Here is a 26,210-nt window from a genome sequence, read left to right on the forward strand (position 1 = left end):
CTCTGTCATGTAAATCCCTCCACTGCTCTGAGAGGGGGTCTTTAAGCAGTTGGTGATTGAGGGGGTTATGTAGTTTGTCTTTTGCCATGATGTTTTAGTTATTATGTAGTTTTAGGTCTTAGTTGTTAGTCGTCTAATTAACTCCACCAAGGAGGTTAGTGTTTCATCTGCGTTTGTTTGTTTGTTAGTTTGCAGGATTATGCAAAAACTACTTCGCCCATTTCAATGACATTTTTTGGAGGGCTGGGGCATGACCTCCAGAAGAATCAGGAGTTACATTTTGGAGCGGATCTGGATAAACAGGCGGATTCAGCTATTTCTTTTCACTCTGTCTAAAATTTTGAGATAGGGTGATAGCCTTGGGGGAGGTATGTGCTTTTCAAGCATCTTTCTTGTGTTAATACAGATCACTGGTAAACCACCGAATCATACAATCTGTAACTTTAACAACACACACACAGTGAGGTACAGAACTGAGTGGTAAACCCTAGGCATGTCGCAAAAGTATCACAGGGCACCAGCTTCCCGTTTACCACATAAACATTAAAGTGTGTATGTTGACCTTCTCATGTAATTCTGGGTTTGTCAAGCTATTCTGTAACTATACCTTGTATCTATGGTGATTGTCAATCACAGGACTGATCAATAAGCAAACAAGAAACATTGGAGACACCACCATGATCAAGCTGATGAATCATAAAGCAGCCACGCTTTCACATCCTATTACAATAAAGGGTTAACTTGCACTGCATCATCTTGATATCAAGTTTCGACCACAGGACAGGCTGCAGATGGAGTCCGCTCATAGCCTCATTCTGCACACCCACCATGTATCTGGGCCATGTGCCATGATTGCCACTTTAGCAGGTGAAAAGTCCAAGTGGCTCTCCATAGTCCTCAGGGTGTAGAGCACTGCTGGTTCTTTCAGGTAGTTTTCATTCTAGCTGTGTGATCAAGGACCGACTTAGACCTGCCACTGCAAGGGAGTGCAATTAACTACCTGACAGAATAAAAAATCCAACGCTGCACCGAGGCCCGAGGACCAGATTTTGAGGATCATGGGTCTAAAGCCTGTCTTTGTAATTAGCAGAGACATTGTAATAAATAGGGATCATCTCTGCCTAATCTGTCACGGCCCAGCACTTCCACTCGCGCTCCCGTTCATGCGTGGCTGCCACTGTACCCGCCAGCAGCTTCTGGAGCTGATCAGACCCTGCGTGCCCCCAGGTGGAGGTTTTACAGGATCAGTCACTCTCGACGTGGTAACAAACAAATTTAGGCCGAGGTCTTCGTCAACTCTCTGCCAGCGAAGTCCGTCCAATAGCACCCAATTGCTGGGTGTAGCCCTCTGCTACATAAATGAAACAGGAAACAATTCATAAGCAGTTCCAGTGGACTCACTCCCGGCAACAGCGATAAAATAAATTGGAACTTTCAGGTGAGCAGTCAGGCAAGACCAGCCTCATTAGAAGGAGTGTCACATTACCTTCACTCTAACAAATGTATTTACATATTTAGGTCTTTGAATGACTTTTGTTATTGACTGATTGTTGTGATTGTATATTTTAATTCTGTAATGCTATTGTCTTCCCCCCCGGAGACAAATCCATTATTTTTCATGCAACACAACTGAATTTATTAAACAGAGTGCGTGACACCAGTGCCCTCTGGTGGTGTGATACCAGCTCTGAGTTGATGAAACTACAGCTACTTCCCTGGGATTTCAAATGACAAATACCGTCTTCAGGGATGCCCGGGTGGCTCAGGCGTTTCAGACGCTTATCGGGGTTTGTGCAATTTGCCACTTTTTTTTTTAGCCCCAATGAAAACACACATTCCCAAACCACAGTTTTCTTGGATAAAACTTAAAAGCAAAACTTTATTTATCATCACTATCATATCACAATACATTACATTATTACGAGTGATTTTTGGTAAATATCTATGTACAGTTGCATAAATGTAGTGGTTACCATGATACGTTTGCATAATATAGGCACAAAAAAAAAGATGCCGCAAAAGAAAAAAATAATCTTCATCGTCATATGTTTGTTTCTTGCAGAGTCAGAGGACTGAAAGGAAAGACCTCCTTGTCTCGATTTTGTATAAAAAAAAGCTTTGGGGTATGGCTGTAGGTGAGAGGCACTGGATTTAAATGTTTACATAATGATTGCTCATTTAATCATTCATAAAAAAGCAGATGAGACTTTTCCTCTGGCAACAGCGTCCCTGCACACTTTCAGATGTTAAACAGCTCCCTGCTGGTCAGATAGAGCTCAGAACGGCGTCTCCGCTCACCAGTGGTTACTCTGAGCAGCAACTTCTAGATCCATGATTCGTGGCAGTCGACCGCTCGCACCGCCCTCCAGGTATCCAGGTTTCACCGCAGGTGTGTCCGAGAGCCTCCTCTTGCTCTTGGTGAGGTCTCGATTGATGGATAAACAATTAAATTAGTAACACAAGATGAGGAAAGTGACACCGGGAAAAAAATAAAGATGGAGAAGCACGTCTGAATCAAGAACTATAGGACATCAGATTCTCACCTGAGATGGCCAATAACATCTTGCGTCTGGCGCCAAAGGTGGAGACGCCCACTTCCTTCAGATCCTCATCAGACAGAGTGAGGAAGGTCTGGTAGTCAATCTGGATGAGTACAGAGAGCAAACTGCCTCATGATGCTTGTTCATAATGCAAACATATGGAAGTGACACAGTGAATGGATTTTCACACTGAAGCTAAAATATCCTGAATCTCATGCTTTTGACATCACTTGGAGCCAGAGTCTGTGCAGGAGTGATCGTGGTGTGGAGCCACAGCATTGTGGTCCCATCTGTTCACATGCTAAACCAATCACGAGTCAGACACGGCTGTCAATCATGATGTTTCGCCACATTTTTACGGTATCAAATATCTAATTAAAACCAAACTTACCAGATACATGAACACTTGAACAAGCATTAGTGTGATAGGAACTAACTCAAGTGACAGAAACAATCTTTGAGAAAAAGTTATTAAGCTTTGACTTTTTAGGTTGGTCCATGTCCCATCCACTAACATGTAGGGGACAGTGTTTGTGACCTATACTGCAACCAGCCACCAGGGGGGCAATCAAGATGATTTGGCTCCACTTTTGGGGAGCTGTCATGCCGTCTATCTTTATGTACAGTCTACGCTCTGTATTTGTTTACCTCTTGTTGTTCAAACACATCAATGTACTTGATCAGGCCGAGTTGATGGAGCAGCTCAGGTAGGTCGTCTGTGATTTGGGGGGAGGGGCTCCGCTGACTGCAGGTCGACGCCCTCCTCGATGAACACATGCCTTCAAAGTAGCTGCCGCTGCTGCTCAGGAAGCTCTCCGCTAGTAGTCAAAGGTCAAAGTTCAGAGGTGAAGGCCAAAATTTGAAATAAGCAGTTGGCTCGTAAGCCTACAAACCCAAAGCACAACAATAAAACTTACGAGGTTTCTCAATTCTGCCTCTTTTCATTGACGACACGAAATCAGGGAAGGAGGAGGTAGACGAGGAGAGAGTGGAGGCAGGTGAGGAGGGGGAGGAGGAAGGAGAGGAGGAGGAAGAAGAGGAAGAGACAGGCAGGAATGAAGATGCAGATGCACGTCTGTCCCTCCAGTTCTCCGAGTTGCTCCCGTTAAACACCTTCCCTGTCTGTGCAGCCCATGGCTACAAAGAGAGAGAAATTGTGACAGCTTTTTTTTTTTTTACAGTGTACGGTACATTTATCACTGTTACTTTCATCCTCAAACATTTCGCAGCACTTTGTTCTTCTGTCGCTACCTCCGTCTTTCATCCATCTTCCGTGCTCGAGGTCACCGGACAAATATCTTCAAGTGATTACAAATTCTCTGGTGTGCCGCAGGTTTGAGTGGACATAATATCCATCGGTCCAGAGATTCAATCAGAGAAGCTATTAATCATGTCTGTAATCCAGTTCATTTTCCCTCTGGTGGCTGACCTGTGATCGTAGCACTCTTTCAAATTATCGATGCTGGTGGCATGGCGGGTGCTACCTCAGAGCTCCCTCGGTCTGCCAGCGAGGGATACCTCTTGCTCTTATTAACCTGAGTGAGTCAGCTTCTCCATCACTCGATAGTGAGCGGTGAGAGAGAGCGCCCGTTCAGGAGGATTTTAAAGAGCCGGGGAGAAGTAAACAGGTTGCAGTGGAGTGGTTGTGTTGACCGAGGCGACGGTATCAGACCCCGGGAAATTGAGCGTACAAATTGGCTGTGCTTACCACACAGTGAGATAAATGCTTCACGCTGTTGGAGGGCAACGCCAATAAATGAGGCCGTGTTAGTCGGCCACAACAGGGGGTCCTAGTTTCACTGTATTGCAACAAAAGACAGCTTTGGCGGCTCAAAAGAATTTGGCAAGTTCAGCAAATATATGTAAGCCAAGCCAGCTCAAGATAAAATCAACAAAGAGAGCCAAAGGTCCATTTCCTTTTGTTGCAGAATTCCGCATTAAAGGCGTGTGTACCTGTTGCTGGCTGGTGCTGGTGCTGGTGCTCAGGTAGGGCTTGTAGCAGCGGCGGCCGATGTTGCGGAGCTCTTTTATGGCCTCGGCTGGCATCGACTTGGAGAAGCCAAGGCCACTCCAGGTGTCTGTGGGCGTCTGGACCTCAGTGACCACAGGTTTCCTCTGCATGGCTGATGTAAGATATGCAGCAGACATATAGAGGGAAAATGCAGAATTCAACCTGTCTTAATGGGTTTTTTAGTCCAATCGGGGCAGTAAACGCAAGCTGTGTTCTTAACTGACATATTATGAACATATATAGGCTATTTATAAAAATGATTCAATGATCAGCGGCCGCTAGGTGCTGACGCATTTAGCTTTTAGATTCAGAGCAACATGAAAACTGTGAGCCATGTTTCCGGGCACCTGACAAATGTGGGTCTAATATCCACTTTTCTTTTTAACACTGTTTTGTTCTCCACTGATTCCTTGGTAAATATCTGTGTCTTTAGCTGCACAAACAAGCCAAGTGCTGCAAACAATGCTAATGAGAGTAATAAGAGAAAAATACAAATAAAACCAAACAATAGGGTAAATGATGCTGAAAAGCTCTGCAGAACTGAGGGGAACTGTAGAGTTTGTGATAATATCTGTGGCATCATCATTACCACTGTGATTCTTCCCATTGCTATTGTAAGAACATCGATAGTGGCAGCACCGAGGTGAAAGATTTGAGCGTGCAGACACTTGTAGAAAACCTTTCAGCTGCACAGAAATATTCACTTTCACTGTACATCACTTTCATCTTCTCATTGATACTGTCTGTAGCATGCAAATCTGCTCCTATCTGCAGTCGGCCTATCGTGAAAATGCATCGCAGGTTTTCCACGTCTTCTCTGATATTCTAAATCGAACGAGCTGCGCTTCAGCTGATAAATAATGAATCTCAAACAGAGCTTCTTCTTCTTCTTCTTCTTCTTCTTCTTCTTCTTCTTCTTCTTGCCAACATGGGGCAAGACAATTAATAATACTCAGTTTGCTGAGAGTGAGACTGATGCACACACTCACTGCACACATGACAATTAAAAGAGACCCTGGGCCTCCTCTGGCCCCCGAAACAGGATCCATGTGTGAATGTGTGATAAAAAACTGTAGCAGCACTCCACAAAGAGTGAAATATCAACAGGATTATAACTGCTCGGCTGTCGTATGGGTGTGGACGTGTGTGTGTGTGTGTGTGTGTGTGTGTTTTGAGTAAATGTCCCACTCATACACTGGCATATGGGTGTCTTAATGACAGCCAGGCAGATGGCCCATTCAAACTGCTAATTCATATTCCCATAAAGCAACACTGAGGGAGTTTAGTACCATTTGGCTCCAGATCTTCCCAGTGGCTCTCATTCTTCATGATGGATGAGCTGGTATCCTGTGTGTATGTGTGTCCCCCCCCCCCCACATGTATGGACTCCCTCACACGTCTGTCGGCATGCATGTGTGTGCTGTCTGCATTGTGTTCTGCCCTGTGTGAATTCAGCCGGGGTGCCAATGCTACTCTATTATAACTTTGGCACAGTGCAGCCCATAAACAGGTCCCTTTAATCAGCTGTCTTGGCAGGGAGCAGCACTGAAATGCCCCCCCCATCGATCGAAACCCCTGCCTCAGCTCAGGATATTAATGTGTTACATACTCAAAGGCTACTTCGTCCAGCCTAAATATTTGATATTAAATCCCTATTTTAACACCAATATTACCGAAACTAACTTTCTGTTGATCTAGTGGTGTCTAAGGAGTAAAGTTACAAAGTTTTCCCATCTCAAACTTCAAAATCAACAGCTTGCTTGTATACGAATTGATTTTTGATGAGCAAAACAGCAATGTACGGTGGTTTAAACTACAATCATCTGCGACTGGATCAATAATAAAATAAATACTTGCTCAGCAGTGCCCTAATTGTTGCTGCAGAAACCTGTGCAGAGCTCCTGTAAAGACGGGAAGACATATGAAACATTTAGCAGCACTAACCTCTGGTTGCCAGTAGTTTCTTCTTCTCATAGTCATAATCCTATAAAGCACAAACAGGATATAGAGTAGATAAATAATGCATGAAAATGGTTGAAAATTGAGGCAGGGAACAATCACTTGCAGGAAACAACATTTCCTGCTGCTGTGGCAGTAAACTTGTTAATCCACCATGCAGTAACCTTTGAGAGGGAGAGATGACAGATTAGAGGCGAAGCAAAACACCAAAATCGTTTCTCAGAATCAAATCTTAGCGTGGTCACGGACATGCAAATCAGCAGGTAACAAGAGACCACAAATAAAAAGTTCCCTCTCTTTTTAATCCGTTTGTCGTACCTACCTTTAAAACAGGGTCACAGAAATTGGATTGAGTGTTGACTTAGAATAAGTTGTAGTCATAAAAAGGCCTTCCCATACCTTATATACAGTCTATGGTTTATACATCAGTTTGTGAGAGTACAGGGGACCTTCAGTTCCTGTTATTCCTCACCTCAGCCTTGGATGAGTCAGTGTGAACATCCAGAGCCAGCATCATGTCTCTCCTCAGGCTGTTCCTCCATTCATTCCTTGCTCCCTCCATCTCTGTGTTCAGCAATCTGGCACATTCAGGACACACACACACACACACACACACACACACACACACGTATAGGGTTAAACTGTGATCAGACCAGCAACAGCAATAATACAGGAGAGATTCAGTGTGAAAATGACGTAGTGCGTTAGGGCAGAGCTGCTCCATTAAAACTGCACAGCACTGCAAACTTTGCACAGGAACAGAATAAGTGACTCAGCGAAAAACAAAATATAGATGAGGTCAACAAGCATTACTCTGTTTTCTGTGTTAACAAAATTTATGGGATCTCGGATTCTCGACAGATGTAGTGCACGCAGGTGTGTGTGTTTCTGTGTTTCTGTGTGTGTGTGTGTGTGTGTGTGTGTGTGTGTGTGTGTGTGTGTGTGTGTGTGTGTGTGTGTGTGTGTGTGTGTGGACCACCTCAGGTCAGCAGCTATTACCATACACTCCCCTCTTTCCTTCTCTCTACCACAACAAGGAGCTTTTCTCTTCATTGAAACATTATTGGGTTAATCACATATGTTTGTGTTATGACTTTTGGTTCTTAGATTAATATTAGGATAAATGCTGAGGTAGTTGATGTAAAGGCAACAACAATCCCCAACACTAATGGAAGAGGTGCGTCCATGAGTGCTCACCTGTAGGTTAGGGCCTGTCCTGTTGAATGTCGTCGGCCCTGGCCAAAAACCTTGACAATTTCGGGGCCCTGGAGACTCCCCCTCCGAGCCATCAACCCCATCCTGCCGATGCTGCTGTTGATTGCATCACGCACCTCAGATGATGACATTATGACCTCAGAGCTCTCATCCTCGGATTGGCCGGACTGGTCCTCATTTTCCAGGATCTGAGGAGAACAAAAGAATATGGTTGTTTGTTTCTCAAAGAGGTTTGTCCGTCAGGAAGTTCTTGTATATATATATACAGTGACTATAAACAGGGACAAACCTTCTCCAGTGGCCGGCTGTCTGCTCCCTTCAGTCCTGTCCTCCCCTCCTCAGCGTGAGAGGTAAGGCCCGGTGGAGCTGAGGGGCGGAGCTTGGTACCAGTCAGCACCTCTGGAGTGGGAGCAGAAACAAAACCTAAAGAAGGGCACATTTTGACAGAGAGTAGAAAGGCTACATTAGTCTGAACTAAATTAGAACAAACAAAATCACAAAGTGACAATAAGTCCCCCCTCTAGATAGAAATAACCACAAATGGAGAAAGAACTGTATGAATTAAACAATTAGCTGAGACATGTAGAAATATTGATAAACGTAGAGTGCACCAAAGTGATAGAAACAGAATCTATAATTATTATGTTACCAGCCAGATTCCGTCTCCGTACTAGAAATTTGAAATCCATATAAGCTTGCAGTTGAATGCCACGTGCATCTGTTGCATTTTTTGCATTTTATTCCAGACTCATGTGAGGTCACTCTGCCTTTTGATCTTTGACCACTGAAATCTAATCAATCAATATTTGAGTTTGAGTGACAATTTGTCTTTTATGGTTGAAGAAATCAAACCCACCCAAATCTAATCAGTGAATCTGTGAGTGTGACTGCAGAAGAATTGCCTGTTTGCTGTTTTCAGCTCATTCACCTCAGTGTCCACCAGGTTAGATATGTGGGAGGGAAGGGCACGTTTCCATTTGCACTGCTGTCTGTTACAATGTCTTTTTTAGCCACATAAAAAAAATAATTCTGAACATACATTTTGATGGAAAAATAGTATGCGAATGAATCCTCACCTTGCTCAGACAGTCGAAGCTGCTGCAACAACATGTTGAGCCAGTAGTTGGTCAGCCCGCTGCCGGAGAGCATGGGGTCAGGGGTCGCCTCAATTAGCTTAGCAGTCTCACAGGACTCCAGCCCCAGGAGCAGACGACGGGCCTCAAACAGACAGGAGATGTTCCGCTCCAGCCCTTTGACCACCACTGACTGATAAACACACACCAGCACCAGAGTTTTACATCGTTATTCAGCTCACCGCAGCGAGGGCGAGACGTTTTACATTCATTATTAAAGTAAACATTCCACAAATATTTCAGCAGACATTTCTTATTTAATGGAGTGTGCATGAAATAAGCAAAGGATGGGGACTGGCAGCCAACAAAACTAAAAAAGAAAAATTGACATCCCTTTTCAGAGGGTGAACAAAACAAGAAAGCAGCAAAGCTACGTGGGTAAAACTGCACCTTGCTGGTCTGTTTTACTTTGGGCTTGACACTGATGAAGACTCCCAGGTCTTGCATCATCTGAGCCAGCTTACAAGGATCTGCCTCTCCATCTTCACGCATGTCAAACATCAGACACACCGGCAAACAGTCCTGGACGAGCACACAACAGAACTTTTGTTATTACAGCAGCAACAAAAACATCCCGTTCTAAAGCTCATGGATGTTCTCAAAGCATAATTCTGCCTGAACGTAAAGAAAACACCCTACTGTACCATGAGCTGCTGCCGTGCCAGACACACTCCATCAGGGCTGCCCTGGATGAGCAGTGAGGGGGGGCTCTGCGGAGCACTGAGGTCTGGTAAGATGATCTGGGTCTGGGTCTGGTGCATGACGCTCAGGAAGTGAGCTCCGTTCTGACCCAACAGGAACAGATGCTGCTGAGAGGTGACGTCCAGCTGGCTGCTCACTATACCTGTGACCTCTGACCCCAGCAGCAGGTCCATCAGGATGCACGTCCCCTTCTGCCAGTTGATGATTTATATGATATTAATGTAATTGTCTTTTTCTCAAATGCATCGTCTCTAGAGAGGATTCAGTTTCTCTTTACTAACCTTGACTGCAGCTGCATTTCCCTGCAGGCCCCAGACGGTGCAGCAGCTTCCATAGAAGGGGGGCTGTGCCTGAGGCTGGGGGGGCACGGCCCTGAAGCTCACACTGACCCCCAAAGTCTGCATCACCTGCTGGATGAGTGGTGAACCCGCCTCTGGTAGAGACTGGGGCACCAGAGTGACTGGGAGGTCAAAGGTCAAGGACAGTGGCTGCAGGTCCTGGGACAGCGAAGATTTTGCGGAAAGCCAGAGGAAGATGAGATAGAGAGGAAGAAGAAGTGAGAAGGATGGGGTAAAGAAATGAAGAGAGACAAAGACAGACAATCGCTTTTTGACTATGACTTTGACACGAGCGATGAAATTGTGTTTTGGGACAAACATTCTATCCTGTGGAGCCTCTTCTCAAATTACACACTGACCACTCACCCTTATCTTCCTCCTGGCTTCCTCCACTCCCTCTATGGGCCCGGCGATGGAGACCTGGAGGACGTTGGAATAAAAATAAATGGTATTAAATGACATTTATATTCCTCTTAAAGCAGCCGTTGGAAGCTCATTAAAAAGCCACTTGAGAGACTTTTAACCTGATTGCTTTTCTCTCCCGTAGCATTGTGGCGGTTGGAGTCGGGGAAGTGGATGTGACAGGATGTGACCTCCATCACTTTTTTTATGTTTCCACCGCCTTTCCCAATGACGTGGGAGTGCTCGGTGTAGGCCACGTCCATCTTCAGAGTCACCTTGTTCACCTGGATGTTATATAAACCACGGTGTCATTTGAGCAGATTGTAAGATACTTTTACAAAAGTGCAAAAGGGTATTCAGTATAAAATCTTTTGGGGGTGTAACAGTAACAGGGAAAATGTAAAAGTGTGCCTGCGTGATAATCAAGTACCAGCCTCACCCTGGTTTCCAGCACTTCTAGGATCTTCTTTTTTGCTTCCAATACATTGGGCCTTTTCCCTTCCACCTTCACATGTGGATCTGGATGAAAATAGCAGTTTGGTTTTAAAGTCCCACAGGGTTCATGAACTGTGTTTAAGGTGTAAAAGACAAATTGTGCAAAGAATAAAAGAAAAAACACAAGCACAGAAACACAGGAAACACAGAACCGCGTGACCGTCACCTTTCTTTGACTTGGCTCCAATCTTCAGCTTGGACGGCCATTTCACCTGAGTGTTGGTTTCTCTCATCACCTGAGGAAGTGCACACAATGAGAGAGAGTGACAAAGAGAGACGGGGCAGTCATTGTATGCGGCGTAGACACACACACACACACACACACACACACACACACAAATCACAGCACGTTCAATCTGAGCCGACTCATGCAGACACGCAGCAGATCTCGTCGCTCTAAGAATACAAAGCCTCATTTGCATTTCAAAGACTGCAATTACCACCTCCATAAAACCAGTCATCACTGGATGCAGGGTATGAAACAAATGTTAAAAATGTTGGCAGGGATGCTCTCGTTGATCTCCAGGCTGCATTTAGGTGGGAGGTTTCATGCTCGGACGATTACTGGGGAACAAAGATGAATTTTCTCTCTATGCTATTTCGTCCTCTGGTTCATGAATAAAGTGCATGTGGAGATTTACTTACTCTCTCAAAAAACTCCTCGCCTGTCTCAGCATCTCCGTGCTTTGGAGCTGAAAGACACAAGGAGAGAAACCATGAAGAAGGTATATCGGTATTTTAAAGTTCCTGCGCCGCATTCTTCTGTTTACTGCACAATAATGTTCAAAATCAAACATGTGTGCAAAGTCAACATTTAAATGTTTACTCGGCCAAGCGACTGGAACAAAAGGCCATCGTTCCAGGGTGACATTTACAGGGTACGGCGAGGGGGGGGCAGCCCAAGGAACGCCCTCACCCCTCATCATCGCTCTGGGTTACGCTGGCCGGAGCTGAGGAATGGTAAGAGAACAGTGTGGGGTGGATAGAGACGTTGGCGGGTGGTGGTGGGGGCTACCACAAATTAGCCAGAGACATTGATGGCATTTGGTGACGCAAAGACCTCCCACTCGCCCAAACAGATTAAAGAACGACTCCAATATCGAGAAGAAATCTGCAACAACAAAAAGCAGCTCCGCAGCCCATCAGACTGACATCTCGAGTGCAGTGTGACAGATTTACACCTGAAAGGATGAGCTGTGCAATAATCACGCAAACGCCCATAAAAGCACGGCCCCAGCTGCACACACACACGTTAAAACAGCCACCCAGTTATCACAGCTCCACCTGCTCGAGCGCCTTCCCATCGAGAGGCCGTGCAAGGACAAACAGACAAACATCAGCCCTTATCTGCAGCAGTGGCGCACTGTCAGAAATATTTTCCCCCACTAACACAGGGGAGGCATTTGTCATAAACCTGCCGAGCGGTGATAACTAACAGAGGCAGTTACCCCTGCTTCCCAGACAGGAATGATAATAGGGGGAAAAAGACTCCTGAATGCATAAACAATTACAGGTCGTAAATCACGGTGATACAGCAACAGGAGTTTAGGGAATGACAGGTAGAATGATGGTGACAACAAGGGAGCAGCCAGCTGGAGGCGCTGACAGACACACAAGGTCAGGTAGATAACAAGGAGCGGCGGGGAGGAGCACGCAGGGAGGCCTTCAGAGGCGTCAGAAACAGAGAAAGTTTCACAAAAAGCAACTGTGAGGATGAAAACGATTACGTGTGACAACCCCTCAGTTGTAGGATTTTTACCAACATTCAACATTTCACCTCACCGTACAACATGTTCTCCAGCTTCTTCCTGTCAATCCTGAACCTCTCCTCCAGCCAGTCCGGGTCCAGACTCTGCCCTCTTGCATTCTCCTGCCCCGGCACAGAGCTTCTTCCTCCAGCATCCTCCTCATCCTCTCTTCCCTCTCTGTCACTTTGGGCCTCGCTGGGCTCAGGCTTCACCGCTGAGCCGGGTTCTACGCTAGTTTCCAAGTCAGGCTGCTGGGGTGCTACGGAGGCCGGGACCGGAGAGCTCTCCTCCGTGGTGGTGGTGGCCATAGCAGGACTGAGCCCTCGTCAATGTTGGTGTGTGTGCGAGTGGTATGTGTGCATGTGTGACCAAGGAGACCGGCAGGGGAGAGAAAACAGGGGGAGCGAGGGGCAAGAAACACCCCCCACCCCCCACCCCCCAGTGCCTTTTCTTTAAATCCCCCGCCCCCTTCACTTAATTTAGTACTCAAATCTAAGTCTTTCTCTCTCTCTCTCCCTCCAAGCTATTTGAAGCTTGAAGGATTTGCTGCCGTGGCCTTGCATTGCAGAGAAGGAAAGCCACTTCTTTACTTCCACACCGGCCATGTCTTCACTGTCTGAAAGGCCCCAGGCGGACAAACAAAATCTACAACTTCAACTCAGGCTCACTCTGCTCCGAGCAAATCCTCTGATATCCCCAGTTCAATATCCACAGACTATGTGGATAGAGCCAAAACCTATGAGAAGACAAGATTCACATCTCACCCTTCACACACACACACATCCTGCAACCCATCCTCACACCGGCCCACACAGCTAACAAAATAAAGGGGTCATCCAGTTGGGTTCCACTGCATGTCCTTCCATGGCTGCCCTCCCTCCCCTTCCTCTGAATGAGACCTACGTGGGTTTGGGATTCCAGAGGTCGGGGTGAAGAGGATTGTATCACAGCGGTGAGTGTGCAGTGTTTGTTTGGAAGGGCAGCCTGCAACAACGCACGAGATTTACAAAAAGAAGAAAAACTCCAAAAAGTCCAAACTTTACTTAGGTGTCAATACGACAATGTAAACCAAAAGTAAAAGTGTTTCCTTTAAAATCATAGGGAAAGGACTCACTCCTCTGAAAAATGACCTTATGACTCAATCATTAATTACATTATTAGACATATTACTAATATATTAATGTGCAAGAAGCACCTATACACTTAAGTAAAGTACTTACATACTTAAATAAAGAACTTATGCACTTAAGTGAAGTACTTATACATACAACATGGTGTATTGATGATGATTTTCTTCTTCGTGCCCTTTTTTGGTTCATGGAATGAGTAAAAGTAAAACAGAATGTGTTTATTGTTTTGTTTTGTAAAATGTTTTTTTGGATTACACTGAAATTAAGAAAATAAATAAATGAGTGTTGGCACCTGTAGGCTACTGCCTTGAAACCTACAGTCTGCAATCACACAGGCAGCCTGAGAGTCATAAACTTTAGTGACATAGGAGAAGAGGTTTAAAAGAAGCAAAAAAGTCCCGTCTTTGCTTTAAATTTCTCAAACATAAAACCTTGAGTACAAACTGAAACATGGGTAAAAAACAAACTGCTCAATTAGTCAGGTCCAGTGGGACCCAGTATCTAGCTCAACTCTGTGTTTTCCATATTGCACAGACAAATTTGGCCCCGGGCGAGTTGGCAAACATTATTTTGCCCTGCAAAGATCTCGCTAGCATTACAAATTACTGCAGGCTAGACTTATTTGCTCGGGGAGGATGCTAAACGAGAGTCACCAGAGTCATGATGACTGTGTCACCATGGAAACTGGTCAAGAAGTGAGTTATTCCAAGTTAAATCTAACTTCACGACTGCAGAGCTCCTCCCTTCTACCCGTTGTTTTGGACCCGTCTGACTAGAAGAGTGCATGTTTCCAGTAAAAGTGCCAGGGCGTGCGTCACTGTTTGACCCACCGGCCCCGCAGAGAAAAGCCAAGCTGTCCTGCTGAGTGACTGATGATTTCTGGACGGTTTACTGAATCAACCCCTGAACCTGTGATTGAATCCTTTATTCATGTGGACTGATAAATACATAGAGTTCACGAATACAGTGAGAAATCATTTAACAGAGTCATCCCTCTTGGATAAAACACAGTCTACTAATTCTCTCCACTACCTCTCTGCACATTACACATTTACAGTCAGACCAGAGCTGAAAACACCTTCACAAATATTCACGTGTCCTCAGAGAAACTCTGGATGAGTGAAATGCTACAGATGTAAGAAGTCAAAGAATTAATGGCAGATATGTGGTAAATTTTTTATTAGACAGCATCATAAATACTGGTGGTCCCAATATTTAATTCATGACTATGCAGAATCTTTATTTGAAAAATAAAACACATGATTCCTCAGGTAAGCTGAACCTCCACAAATTATTGATTTTTGAAATGATGGACGTATTTCAGAAATTCGGAAACGTATTCCTTCAGGTATTCATTTCTTAGCATTTCTGCAAAATGGAGATACCAAATTGCAAAGTGTGTCCTGGATATGAAATGTCATTTTCAAAATACAGTTTCATATTTATGCAGTAGTCTATCTCCAATGAAATAGGGTAGTGTGGTGTGGAGCTCCATCAGTGAGTTAATACTGTTACATTTACTGGGTTTTGGGTTATTTTTTTGTAATGTAACATAACATCAAATTTGCTGTCTCTTAACATTGTTGATGATATTTAAAGTCTGACAGTCCCGTAGTACAAATAAGGAGAATGTCCTTGTTAGGCGTTTTTCTGAGGTCAGAGGTAAATATAAACCAACCAAACCTAAACATAACAGAAGCTACACTTTTATACACAAAAAGTATTATCTCTACACTCTTCATAAAATATAAAAACATAAAACATAGTATTTTCTTTTCTTAATCCAACATCCTATTTTTCCACTGAAATTTAACCTCTACCCACACTGAGCAGTTATTGAGTTGTAATCCCCCCACATGCCGCACAGTGGCGCTCTGAGTTTGCACACCACCTTTTTCAAACATTCTCGTTTGCATCACTTCCGGTTCTGTTCGGACACAAACTCGTGACTGGTTTCATGTTTGTGAAGTGACCGCAGCACCGGAACCGGCCGCTGCGGCGGGACGACCCGTCAGACGACCCCGAACATGCCTCCTCGTCCTCGGACATAAGTCGCTAGTTACACCCGCTGAGGAAGAAGAAGCATGTGGAGAGTCCAGAGTTTGGTTGGCAGAGGTGAGAGAAGAGTGTTGTACAGGCTGCCATGTTGTTTCTGGTGGTAGTTGTTTGGTAGTGAATGGAGTCCACACACACACACACACACTTACACACGCTTACACACACACGCACACACACATAACTGCACACACCTGCCACTATTCACATGACTTTAAAACCATTGAATTTGCTTTCCTCGACTAAAATAGAGCTGGTGAAAACTTTTAAATTCGATATAAAGACGTTATTATTACACACATATCTATATATAGATAGATATCTATATATAGATAGATATCTATATATAGATATATATATATATCTATATATATAGATATCTATATATATATCATTAGGGATTATAAACACTAACTTGTGATATAGTGAGTAAGATTATTTTATTGTGATATGACTTTATTATCTTATTTAAATTTTTACTCGGATTGTTTGTGAATTTATTATCGATTGTTGTAAAGCCCTTTGACACTTGTTTTGAAAAGTGCTATACAAATAAAGTTATTGTTCTTATTCAAATTATCGTATCGAAAATGTATACAATCAAATTTCCATCACAAGCAATAAAACAAAGGTTCAATATATAATTTGACGGTATTATTGTTTTATTATTTTATTATTCATTTATCATGATAATTATCAATAAAGACTGAACATTTTACCTTAATGTAATGTTTGGCCTTATCGCCCAGTCTCAGCACCATTATTTGTCAGATAATAGGCCATTACATAAAATGTATTTTTAATCCAATAGCAAGTAATACCTGGGTCTGGATCTCCAATGTCAATACAGATATTAATACTGGAAATTGTTAAAAGTAGTTTTTACCAACATCTTACAGAAAGCAATGTGTCATGATTTATGAATGACTATTATTGAATACATTATAGTTACAACCAAATAATTGCCAAACATGCAGCATATCTTTTAGACAACTCTTTATTTACAGGCATGCTTAAACACCAGACAGCTTTTATTGTTCATTACTAGGTTCATTATGTGGATTCTCTGAAGAGGTCATTCCTGCACAGCCCAAAGAAGATTGTTCAACGTGATAGATTACTTTTTGTTGGTATCTGTTTTAATAATAAGAATATTAATATCAGGACTTGCAAGACATTGTATAGGTAGTATTTGGGATTTCAAATCAATCTGTCTGAACTTCATTTCTTAATTTATCATCGACCAATTCTTATACACCTGTCTGGATGGATGTCTTTTATTACTTATTGGCTTGGATTTACTTATCAATTTAGATGGAAACTTAATTAACTTATGGAAAAGTGGTCACTTTTGGACCCCACTGTATATGAAATTAGTATCTCTCTGTAAAACTACCTTTGTCTTTACAATAGCTACCCAGACAGTCTTTGTTATAGTGACAATGACATTTATTTTAATGCATTCCAGTGTGTTGTTCCACAGTCAAATCACATTACCTATGTTCTTACCACCTCTGCAAAAGCCGTCAAATGTCTCCCTCCCTCATTAAATTCTAATCTCTTTTGTGTTTATCATCCCACCGCTTCTCTGTTCAGTGCTGCATCGATGCCATGGCAGCACCTCCCTGCGACTGCCGCAGAACCACCACGTGGAGGATGAGGTCTTCAACAACTCCACTGTCCTCTCCACCTCTCGACACTCCTCTGACAGCAGGTGATTTCATCTTTTTCCTTTTAGTTTTTGCTGTGCAGATAATGCCCATGTCTGAAAACAAAGGTTTTTGAGCGTCACTTTGATCTCTTGCCTTCTCTGCTGTCAAACCACCAGCCATATAATCAGCTGATGAAAAGAGGCCCTTAGAATTAAGGTCAAACCTCCTACTCTGTCCTCATGATTTCTCGTTCCTTTACCCCTTCTTTGAACCCTTGCTCTCCTTGTTATACACTCTCGGCAACATTTTCAGCTGGTTGCATCATCCAGCAGCATCTGCAGTGTGTATGAACAGGGTTCGTCGAAAGAACGGAAACAAAGACATCTGCCTTAAAACAGTATTTCTTTGATGCTTTTAGATAAGAGACTGGAGATGGGAACAGAAATGACATTGTTAGATGTAATTTAAGCTGTTTTTTCTCTCAGCTCTCAGAACGAGCAGGATGGAGAGAGGAGGAAGAAACAGAGGACCTTCCAGTTTGGCTACACTGAGCTTCCACATTACACTGTGCTGGATGCTGTGGGATGGGTACGTCTGTTGTAGTTACATCTTGAAATCTAAATACACAACCAACATAATTACCCATCTGTTCAGCAGGGGGTGGGTGGCTGATATATGTGAACGTGTGTGATCTTTAATAAGCACTAAGATGTAAAAACAGACTGAACATCTGTCAGACACAGATATTTGAAAAAGAGCCTGATGGGGTCAGATGAAGGACGCCTCCACTTGAAGCTTCCAGATAAACAAACAGATGGTGATAAGATCTGCTATTAAATGATTTGTCTGCACAACCACACACACAGATTTTAGTCTTGTTGCTTTTCAGTACCAATCAATCAGACAGGAACCACTAAAGACGGCTTCATTGTCAATTAGTCACTGCTCTGGTTGTGGCTGGGACTGTGCAAAGCAAGAGAACAAAATACTACGTTAGACATCTTTGTTATTTTCAGAAATGTGAAAATATTTTCAGCTCATTACACAGTCGAGGTAATTAATCCGAAAAACTGGAATAAACAAAGTCATGTTGGTTTGCCGACTGTGGCTAATGACATCTGTGCTTGCGCCAGCAGCCCTCTTGATGCTGGTTACCGTCCACCTGCCTGTGCTGAGTGTGCTTACACGTTGCTCGGTTGAATGGTTAAATGCAAGTTTTCAAGTCTCTTCTTCTTGTTCGTCCACAGCCTAGATCACATGGCCTGTGATGACTCAATATGAGCCTGAGCAGAGGTCACGTTGCTAATCCTACTAGCATGAATGCCTCAGTAAGGTTATTTATAGCATCATTCTGGCTCAAATTGATATATCCTGCAACTTTGGGGACGGAGGCTCATCCAGGGTTTGAATTGAACTTAACTGGTTATTTATTCACCAAGTTAAATTCTCAAGGAGGCGGACCTAGATTTAAAAAATAACGTATAACTGTGCAACAGCAATAGTTGGGGCGATCGCAGATACACGATATTTGTCCAGTCGCCCAACACTAATGTCCAGTATTATATTTTGGATGGCATCGGTTTATCACAATTGTTATTGTTAGAAACATATTGGGAGCTACTCTCTTTTAACAGTCCAGACTGATCAAACACATATTGCATGATGGACTTGCGTAGAGTCACAATTTGAAAGCTATTTTTATTAAATTGATATAAATAGAAAAACTGTCAACACTCATAGATAAATAGAAAAGCTAGGGGTTAGGTTTTTTTTGTTTTTTTGTTTTTTGTTTTTTTGTGTCCATGTTAACACTATAAACTGAGGATTACCTGTTCGTACACTGGAGCACCAATGCACATCCTTATTGCCACGACTAGACGTTGAAACTGATGTTTCTGTGCAGGGTGCAGCAGCGGCTCTGTTTGTGCAGATCTGCAGGAGGATCCACTCTAAGTTCTCTTCAGGCACAGAACCCAGTCCAGCGCCTGGAGCCCTGACAGCCCCCTCCTCGCTGAATAAGTTTGGCTACCGCATCCTTTTGGAGATCTGTGAGTGCTGATGGTTTCCTTTTTACAAATGTGTAACCTCTCTGATGGATTTACCCACTGAATAAATGAACATATGAGGCATTTGCCCATCTATCACTATTATTTTTCTTTTGAATTTGAATCCTGACTCTGTTTTGTTGCTTGTCTCTGGGTTGTACAGTATCCCGGAGTGATGTCCTGCCCAGGGGGAGCAACAGTTTGTTGTGCCTGGAGGTGTTGCCAGAGAGACAGAGCCAAGATCAGGCTGCAGCTCAGAGCAGCAGCAGCAGCAGCAGCAGCAGCAGTTCAGGTGACGCTAGACTTCACAGCAGCAGTGACAATCTGACTGATCACAGCTCCATCTCTGACCACCAGAGGGCAGTCCTCAACCACGATTCACCCATACCTGGTTTGTTCTGTTGTCTTTGCTTGTCATAGTTGAAAGATTATTAAAAAGTAGTATTTTTCTTGTTATCATATTATATATAATGTGATTTTCTTTCCAGATTTAGAGGAATCACATCTGTCAGCATCCCATCTTCTGCAGAATGATGCCAGTCAAGACAACACAGAGGCTAAAGATGCTAATGAGAAGGTGAGAGTCCGCTTCCTTTACCTTGTCCAGGGGATATTTCAAATAAATCAACAGCATTTTGTTTTTTCTTGCAAAGGATTGACCGGCTTGTCATTTAATCTTTATTGTTGATTTTATCTCCTTCTGTTTGCAGGACGTGCTGTCTGACGAGGAGAGGCTGGCAGGAGCAACACAGAACCTCAGACATGTTGGAGACAGCAGCGTCTCCGTCACCCTCAACATCATAGGTAATTACTGACAGTCAAACACCAAATAATTTTTACACATTGAATCCTACTCAAGATAAACTATTTAAAACCAACCACATGTCCCATTAACTCTGTTGTTACTGTGCTGTTTATTTCATTACATTCTTTTTTCAAATGATTTTCTTGCCTAAGCTAATATGTTCATCTCTGCGTTTGTATCAGGTCTGGAAAGTGCCAAAAGTGGGAACTACGACCAAGCGTTTAGCTGCTTTCTAGCTGCAGCTGAGCAGGGTTACAACAAAGCCCAGTTTAACGTCGGTGTGTGCTATGAGAAAGGAAGAGGAGTCAGCAAGGACAAAGAGAAGGTGAGGATCCAGACAGCACACTTTATTTTCTTTAGTGCTTAATCCTACTCTTCTTTTCTCTTCATAAATCTTGAGACAATGTTTTCTTTTTTCCAGGCTCTGTATTACTACAGGCAGGCAGCAGCCGGCGGTCACACACAGGCTCAGTACCGCTATGCAAAGCTGCTCCTGACCAGCAGGGGGCATCAGGGTTCAGAGGAGTTGAACACAGCCATTGACCTGCTGGAACAAGCTGCTGGAGCTGGACTCACTAAGGTAGAAGTCATGAAAGGAAAGTTCTTATGCAGTCTTTAAAATAATAAAGTAAGTTATTTATTGCCATTATCCATCCTGGGTTGCTGTTAGTGTAAATAAGGAATCCAGAGTTAAGAAAATGTTAATTCACCTTTTATTGAAAACCACCTCCCTCCTTTTTCTATTTCCGTCCCTCTTCAGGCTCAGCTCTGCCTCGCATCAGTCTACAGTCAGGAGCCAGTGAGAGACGAGAGCAAGTCTGTCCAATACCTGCAGATGGCAGCAGAGAACGGGGTGAGTTCACTTCTAGATCCTTCTCGGGTTTTATCAATGGCTTTATCTCTGAGACAAAGAACCTCCCTATGTAATATATCAGTCATCCTCATTCTCGAAGATCAAATAGCTTAAGTCCTATGTGTTGTTTTGTGCTCAGGATGACACCGCCCTGCTGTTCCTGGGTCAGTGTCACGAGAGCGGCTTCGGGGTGCAGCAGAACCTGGGGGCAGCGATTGAATTCTACAAACGAGCCGCTCAGGCAGGCAACAAGCAGGCTGAGGCCTTACTGACGCCTCCTAAAGACAGATACATAAAATGTAAGCACACATTCTCTGTTAGAAAGAAAAGCATTTGCATTAGTCACTGACACTGAAGCTTCTAATGAGCCCAGACAGCAGTGATAATATCTCTGAGACTGAGCAATAGATTTCCCTTGTGTCCCTCTCCTCTTCAGCTGAAGATGCAGTGTTACGCTCCATCCGTTCAGCTCCCGTCTTCTCTGTGGCCGATCGTCTGCTCCAGCAGCCGTTGGCCGCTCTGGCCGCTCGTGGCCCCCCCGCCACCAGTCACCACGCCACCCTTCCCCTCCTGCCTCACTCCTGGAGCACCGGGAGCCTGTGTGTCCCGCCGCTACTTTCGTCCACACCTCTTCACTTCCATCCCCAAAGCACAGAGGGAGGAATCTGCCAGTGGACTGTGGGGATTGGATAGTTGCCCCTGAGCCAGCGCAGGCCAAACTGAGGAATGTACTGTTACTTCACAGAGGGGAAAGGTCAAGGTGTTTAGATTTGTAAATAATGTGAAGTCTGGATTTGAGTGAAAAGATTTTATACCTTTTTTAAGTATGCAAGTGTTGACATGTTAATGTATTGTGGGTTATGTATGGATACGTGTGACAACATACAGTGCCTTGCATAAGTATTCACCCCCCTTGGACTTTTTCCCATTATGTACTGTTACTAACTAGAATTCAAATAGACTTAAATAAACTTTTTCCCGTTTGATCAACAAAACATGCATAGTACTTTGGAGGTGCAAAATAAATTTTATTGTGACACAAACAATAATGAGAACAAAAAAGTTGACATCTGTTGGGTGCATAAGTATTCACCCCCCTGTGTCAATACTTGGTAGAACCCCCTTTCGCTGCAATTACAGCTGCAAGTCTTTTGGGGTATGTCTCTACCAGCTTTGCACATCTAGAGATGGAAAGGTTTGTCCATTCTTCTTGGCAAAAAAGATGAAGCTCAGTCAGATTGGATGGAGACCGTCTGTGAACCGCAATCTTCAAGTCTTGCCATAGATTCTCTATTGGATTGAGGTCTGGGCTTTGACTGGGCCATTTTAAGACATTAACATTCTTTAATCCAAACCATTCCTTTGTAGCTCTGGCTGTATGTTTATGGTCATTGTCCTGCTGGAAGATGAACCTCTGCCCCAGTCTCAAGTCTTTTGCAGACTGCATCAGATTTTCTTCAAGGATTTCCCTGTATTTGGCTCCATCCATCTTTCCCTCTATTCTGACCAGTTTCCCTGTACCTGCTGAAGAGAAGCATCCCCACAGCATGATGCTACCACCACCATGTTTCACTGTTGGGATGGTGTGCTCAGGGTGATGGGCAGTGTTGGGTTTCCGCCACACATAGCGTTTTGCATTGAGGCCAAAAAGTTCAATTTTGGTCTCATCTGACCAAACACCTTCTTCCACATGTTTGCTGTGTCTCCCACATGGCTTCTGGCAAACTCCAAACGGGATTTTTTATGGATCCCTTTCAACAATGGCTTTCTTCTTGCCACTCTTCCATAAAGGCCAGATTTGTGGAGTAGACGACTAATAGTTGTCCTGTGGACAGATTCTCCCACCTCAGCTGTGGATCTCTGCAACTCCTCCAGAGTAACCATGGGCCTCCTGGTTGCTTCTCTGATTAATTTTCTCCTTGTCCGACTCTTCAGTTTGGGTGGACGGCCTCCTCTTGGTAGGTTTGCGGTTGTGCCATATTCTTTCCATTTTCTTATGATGGATTTTATGGTGCTCAGAGAGATGTTCAAAGCTCTGGATATTTTTTTATAACCTAACCCTGCTTCATATTTCTCCACAACTTTATCCCTGACCTGTTTGGTGAGCTCCTTGGTCTTCATGATGCTGTTTGTTCAGTAATGATCTCCAACAAACTCTGAGTCCGTCACAGAACAGGTGTATTTATACTGAGATTAAATTGCAGACAGGTGGACCCTATTTACTAATTATGTGACTTGCAAATGTGACTTGTGAATGCAATTGGTCGCACCAGATCTTTGTTAGGGGTTTCACAGTAAAGGGGGTGAATACATATGCACTCAACACTTTTCAGATTTTTATTTGTAAATAATTGTGAAATCCATGTAATATTTCCCCCCACTTCCAAATGATGCACTATTTTGTGTTGGTCCATTACATAAACTCACGATGAAATAAATTTTAATCTGTGGTTATACCATGACAAAATGTAGAAAAGTCCAAAGGGGGTGAATACTTATGCAAGGCACTGTATGTGTCCAATGATAATGAATAAGCTTCCCTGTAATCTAACCTGCAGTGGGTCAAAAGCTTTCTCGGTGCCTTCAGCTGGATTCTAGTGCTTTACATTAATGTCATATTTGAACCTTCAGTGATAGTTTGTGGGTCAGTGCTGTCAAAGCCACGGAGGAGGACCTGAAGAGGATGGAAAAATAAATGTGTCCAACCTGTAAACCAAATGCACTGTGAGGAAGATGTTCTACTGTTAAACGCACATGTTGAGTTAAAAAAAAACAAAACTAAAATGACTGTTTACTTTGTAATGAATATTAAAATTCATTGATGAGCAGTATCTCTCTTTATTCACAACAGCAATCATTCTAATTAGTAGAAGACTATAAACGTGTTACCAATTAAAACAATTCCACAAATGATTACACATCAACATAACAAATACAAAGTCATATGCATTTAACACACACGTGTATCACTGCAAACCATTCATGCTTCTGCAGACCCCCCTGCATGACGTAAGACCCCGATGATGTGTGACTTCATTACCTGAGTTGGAAAAAAACAACACCGGCAGATTTATTATGGTTGCGTCTTCTTCGTGCGCCGAGCGTGCTGCGTCCGCGCCTGTGATTGGCTGAGCGGGGCTCGGCGGTGAGGAGCTCCGGGATCCTGTGGCGCAGAGAGGACGCGCAGCTTGGCCGCACAGCGAGCACCGAGCCGGGGCGTCGTGCTGTGATGTGAACCGATGCGGGTTGGCCCGGCTGCAGCTACGGGCGCACCGCCTCTTGAAAAGCGGCTGTCGACGTCGCTCCTGCTCCACTAGCGTGCGTGTGCGTGCGGGTGTGTTTGCCGTCGCGGAGGCGCAGACGCCCGGAGGCTGAGCGAAGCGGTGAGTGGATGTAAATAGATGGAGCTCCCCTCCCAGTGCCGCGGTGCTGATGGAGCCGGAGAGGTGTCTGGATGCTGCCGCTGTCTGTGGAGGAGGCAACTGGGCGTCACGGTAGAGATGTAAAAAAAAGATGATCTCACAGCCAGATGCTCCGCTGAGGGAGTTCAGCTCCGTCAGGAGGCAGCAGGAGGCGAGGGGGCTACTCCACCCATGACATCATCCACTTCTTTCAAGTTCATCCTCCTGCTCTGCCCGAGCTTTCATCTGTTGCATTTCATTCCGGTGAAGCAGCGGGTCGGAGGGGTGTGTGGATGTGAAGGGTGGTTTCCTCCGGACAGGCCTCAGATCTCACTCTGTCAAGACCTGGACGTGGTTGTGATGATGCCTCAGTGGAAGCTGTGAAGTGACAAGAGTCTCTTGTTTCCTTTTCAGGCGACCTTCAGCTGAAAACGGCCCCATCTGTGAACCCTGTAAACAAGGTGAGACATGGATCGTGTTTTGACACCTTTGCTTCAGGAAATAGCGAGAGAACTGTAAGTCTCATCCTGTATCACCATGCAAGTATACATCTGTAGTTTTCTATAGCAAAACTGGCAACAGAAATCCTAACACTAACTGTTTCATTGTGTCGCTGTCGTCCTGTGGCCATGCTGCTGAAATCTGCATCTCATGAATGACCTCTGCTGTATCGGAGCACAACAGATTTATTGTAGTATTCAGGACAACCGTTTAATCCTGGAGCGACTGTCCTGCAAACTGCTGTGTCATTCTCCTCGCTTTCGCCCATCGAATGACCATCCTTCCTCCTCCCCTCTCTCCCTCGCATCCTCTCTTCGCCCCCCCACCTTAACCATGCTGAGACCTGGTTGGGGGGGAAAAGAAAGGAAAGGCCGCCGTGTACACCGAGGTAAATAGAAGAAGGAGACGATGGGGAGATGAGATGAAGTGCTGTTTGTTTATCACAGTTTTTTTGGGGGGGGTTGTACCAGGACGTGTTATTCATCCTCTGAGTCATGAAACGTGCTGTGATTTTCAGATTCAGTGGCTCCAGGCACAGTTTGTTGTTGTGAGGCTTGTGTCTGTTTTTGAGGATTTTTAGCTTTGTGCCAAGGCATCTTTTGGCACGATCAGACTAATTCTAATGCAAAAATCAGTTTGACCCTGCAGAGGATGGTAAAAGCCAATGAAACGGAAAATATTTTTTTGAAAACGGACAATAGTGCCATTGAGGGCTCGAGGAGGGCTGGTGTGCTGGTCGTCAGTGCGGTTCTGTGCAGGTATAGTTTGTACCTGTTGACCCCGTGTTTGTGTTGCGAGTCGCAGGCCTGGAGAGCGTGAGCGCAGATTCAGCACAAACAGGTTGTTGTGGTTGTCTGGCTCAGTGACGGAGGGACAACATGACTGCCACCTGGGGAGCGGAGGGCGGATAGGGGCCCCGCACAGGCAAAGTGCACTGCCCAGGGATTCTGCTCTTGCCACAAATCCCACCACCGTCTGTTCCCAAGACCTTGTCGTGCTTTGAAATCTGCTGCGTGTGTGTTTTCCATATTTCTAAGAAAAGGTTCTGATGATGACTGCAGCATTGTTTGAGGTTTGCGTGACTGGGTGAAAGAATGTTTATACATTATGTGCTTGCGGCCTGGGCGTGTTCTTCTACCTGCATTTCTGGTCTGCCAGCTTTCCACAGGGTCGTAGCCTAAATTAAATCGGTCAAAAACAGAAGTAATGCAACCCAAACATGTGC

At 44.3% G+C, this 26,210-nt stretch overlaps 3 protein-coding genes across 6 annotated transcripts in view; 2 read left to right on the forward strand and 1 right to left on the reverse strand.

Moving 5' to 3' along the window:
• Positions 1 to 2,044: 2,044 nt before the first annotated feature.
• On the reverse strand, positions 2,045 to 12,877 carry bicc2 (bicaudal C homolog 2). Its single transcript, XM_035161696.1, has 19 exons — positions 12,578 to 12,877; positions 11,441 to 11,487; positions 10,962 to 11,031; positions 10,740 to 10,819; positions 10,423 to 10,584; positions 10,265 to 10,318; positions 9,842 to 10,057; positions 9,503 to 9,751; positions 9,249 to 9,380; positions 8,802 to 8,991; positions 8,015 to 8,148; positions 7,708 to 7,913; positions 6,983 to 7,088; positions 6,496 to 6,535; positions 4,494 to 4,663; positions 3,458 to 3,677; positions 3,189 to 3,358; positions 2,544 to 2,643; positions 2,045 to 2,425 (listed from the first exon to the last, which is right to left on the reverse strand). Exons 1-19 carry the CDS (start codon positions 12,849 to 12,851, stop codon positions 2,295 to 2,297), a joined length of 2,751 nt encoding a protein of 916 aa, XP_035017587.1. The 5' UTR covers positions 12,852 to 12,877; the 3' UTR covers positions 2,045 to 2,294.
• Positions 12,878 to 15,596: 2,719 nt separating this feature from the next.
• dele1 (DAP3 binding cell death enhancer 1) lies at positions 15,597 to 22,078 on the forward strand. Its single transcript, XM_035162105.2, has 12 exons — positions 15,597 to 15,788; positions 17,325 to 17,442; positions 17,866 to 17,968; positions 19,284 to 19,428; positions 19,589 to 19,816; positions 19,914 to 20,002; positions 20,136 to 20,229; positions 20,413 to 20,555; positions 20,652 to 20,810; positions 20,991 to 21,083; positions 21,223 to 21,382; positions 21,520 to 22,078. The coding sequence occupies exons 1-12, from the start codon at positions 15,758 to 15,760 to the stop codon at positions 21,774 to 21,776; spliced, it is 1,620 nt and encodes a 539-aa protein (XP_035017996.2). The 5' UTR covers positions 15,597 to 15,757; the 3' UTR covers positions 21,777 to 22,078.
• Positions 22,079 to 24,218: 2,140 nt separating this feature from the next.
• LOC118112441 (amyloid beta precursor protein binding family B member 2) overlaps positions 24,219 to 26,210 on the forward strand; it is a 33,472-nt gene continuing 31,480 nt past the window's right edge. Inside the window, exons 1-2 of one of the 4 annotated variants that reach the window (XM_035161754.2) lie at positions 24,219 to 24,466; positions 24,899 to 24,945. The gene's annotated coding sequence lies outside the window, so the exon portion shown is untranslated. Of the gene's footprint in view, positions 24,467 to 24,898; positions 24,946 to 25,230; positions 25,374 to 26,210 lie in introns of those variants that run through there. The other 3 variants (XM_035161755.2, XM_035161752.2, XM_035161753.2) reach the window with 3 other exon arrangements.

This window comes from Hippoglossus stenolepis, chromosome 7 (genome assembly GCF_022539355.2).
Source record: "Hippoglossus stenolepis isolate QCI-W04-F060 chromosome 7, HSTE1.2, whole genome shotgun sequence".
Classification (NCBI taxonomy): Eukaryota; Metazoa; Chordata; class Actinopteri; order Pleuronectiformes; family Pleuronectidae; genus Hippoglossus; species Hippoglossus stenolepis.

Bases quoted from the DNA above. Each gene is read 5' to 3' on its own strand.
- dele1 (XM_035162105.2), top strand. From the start codon at position 15,758: ATGTGGAGAGTCCAGAGTTTGGTTGGCAGAG. The intron at 20,230-20,412 runs GTAATTACTGAC...CGTTTGTATCAG, and splicing joins CGTCACCCTCAACATCATAG to GTCTGGAAAGTGCCAAAAGT. The intron at 21,084-21,222 runs GTGAGTTCACTT...TTTTGTGCTCAG, and splicing joins AGATGGCAGCAGAGAACGGG to GATGACACCGCCCTGCTGTT.
- bicc2 (XM_035161696.1), bottom strand. From the start codon at position 12,851: ATGGCCACCACCACCACGGAGGAGAGCTCTCCGGTCCCGGCCTCCGTA. The intron at 10,319-10,422 runs GTTAAAAGTCTC...AACGTCCTCCAG, and splicing joins CGGGAGAGAAAAGCAATCAG to GTCTCCATCGCCGGGCCCAT. The intron at 2,426-2,543 runs GTGAGAATCTGA...CCATCAATCGAG, and splicing joins GATGTTATTGGCCATCTCAG to ACCTCACCAAGAGCAAGAGG.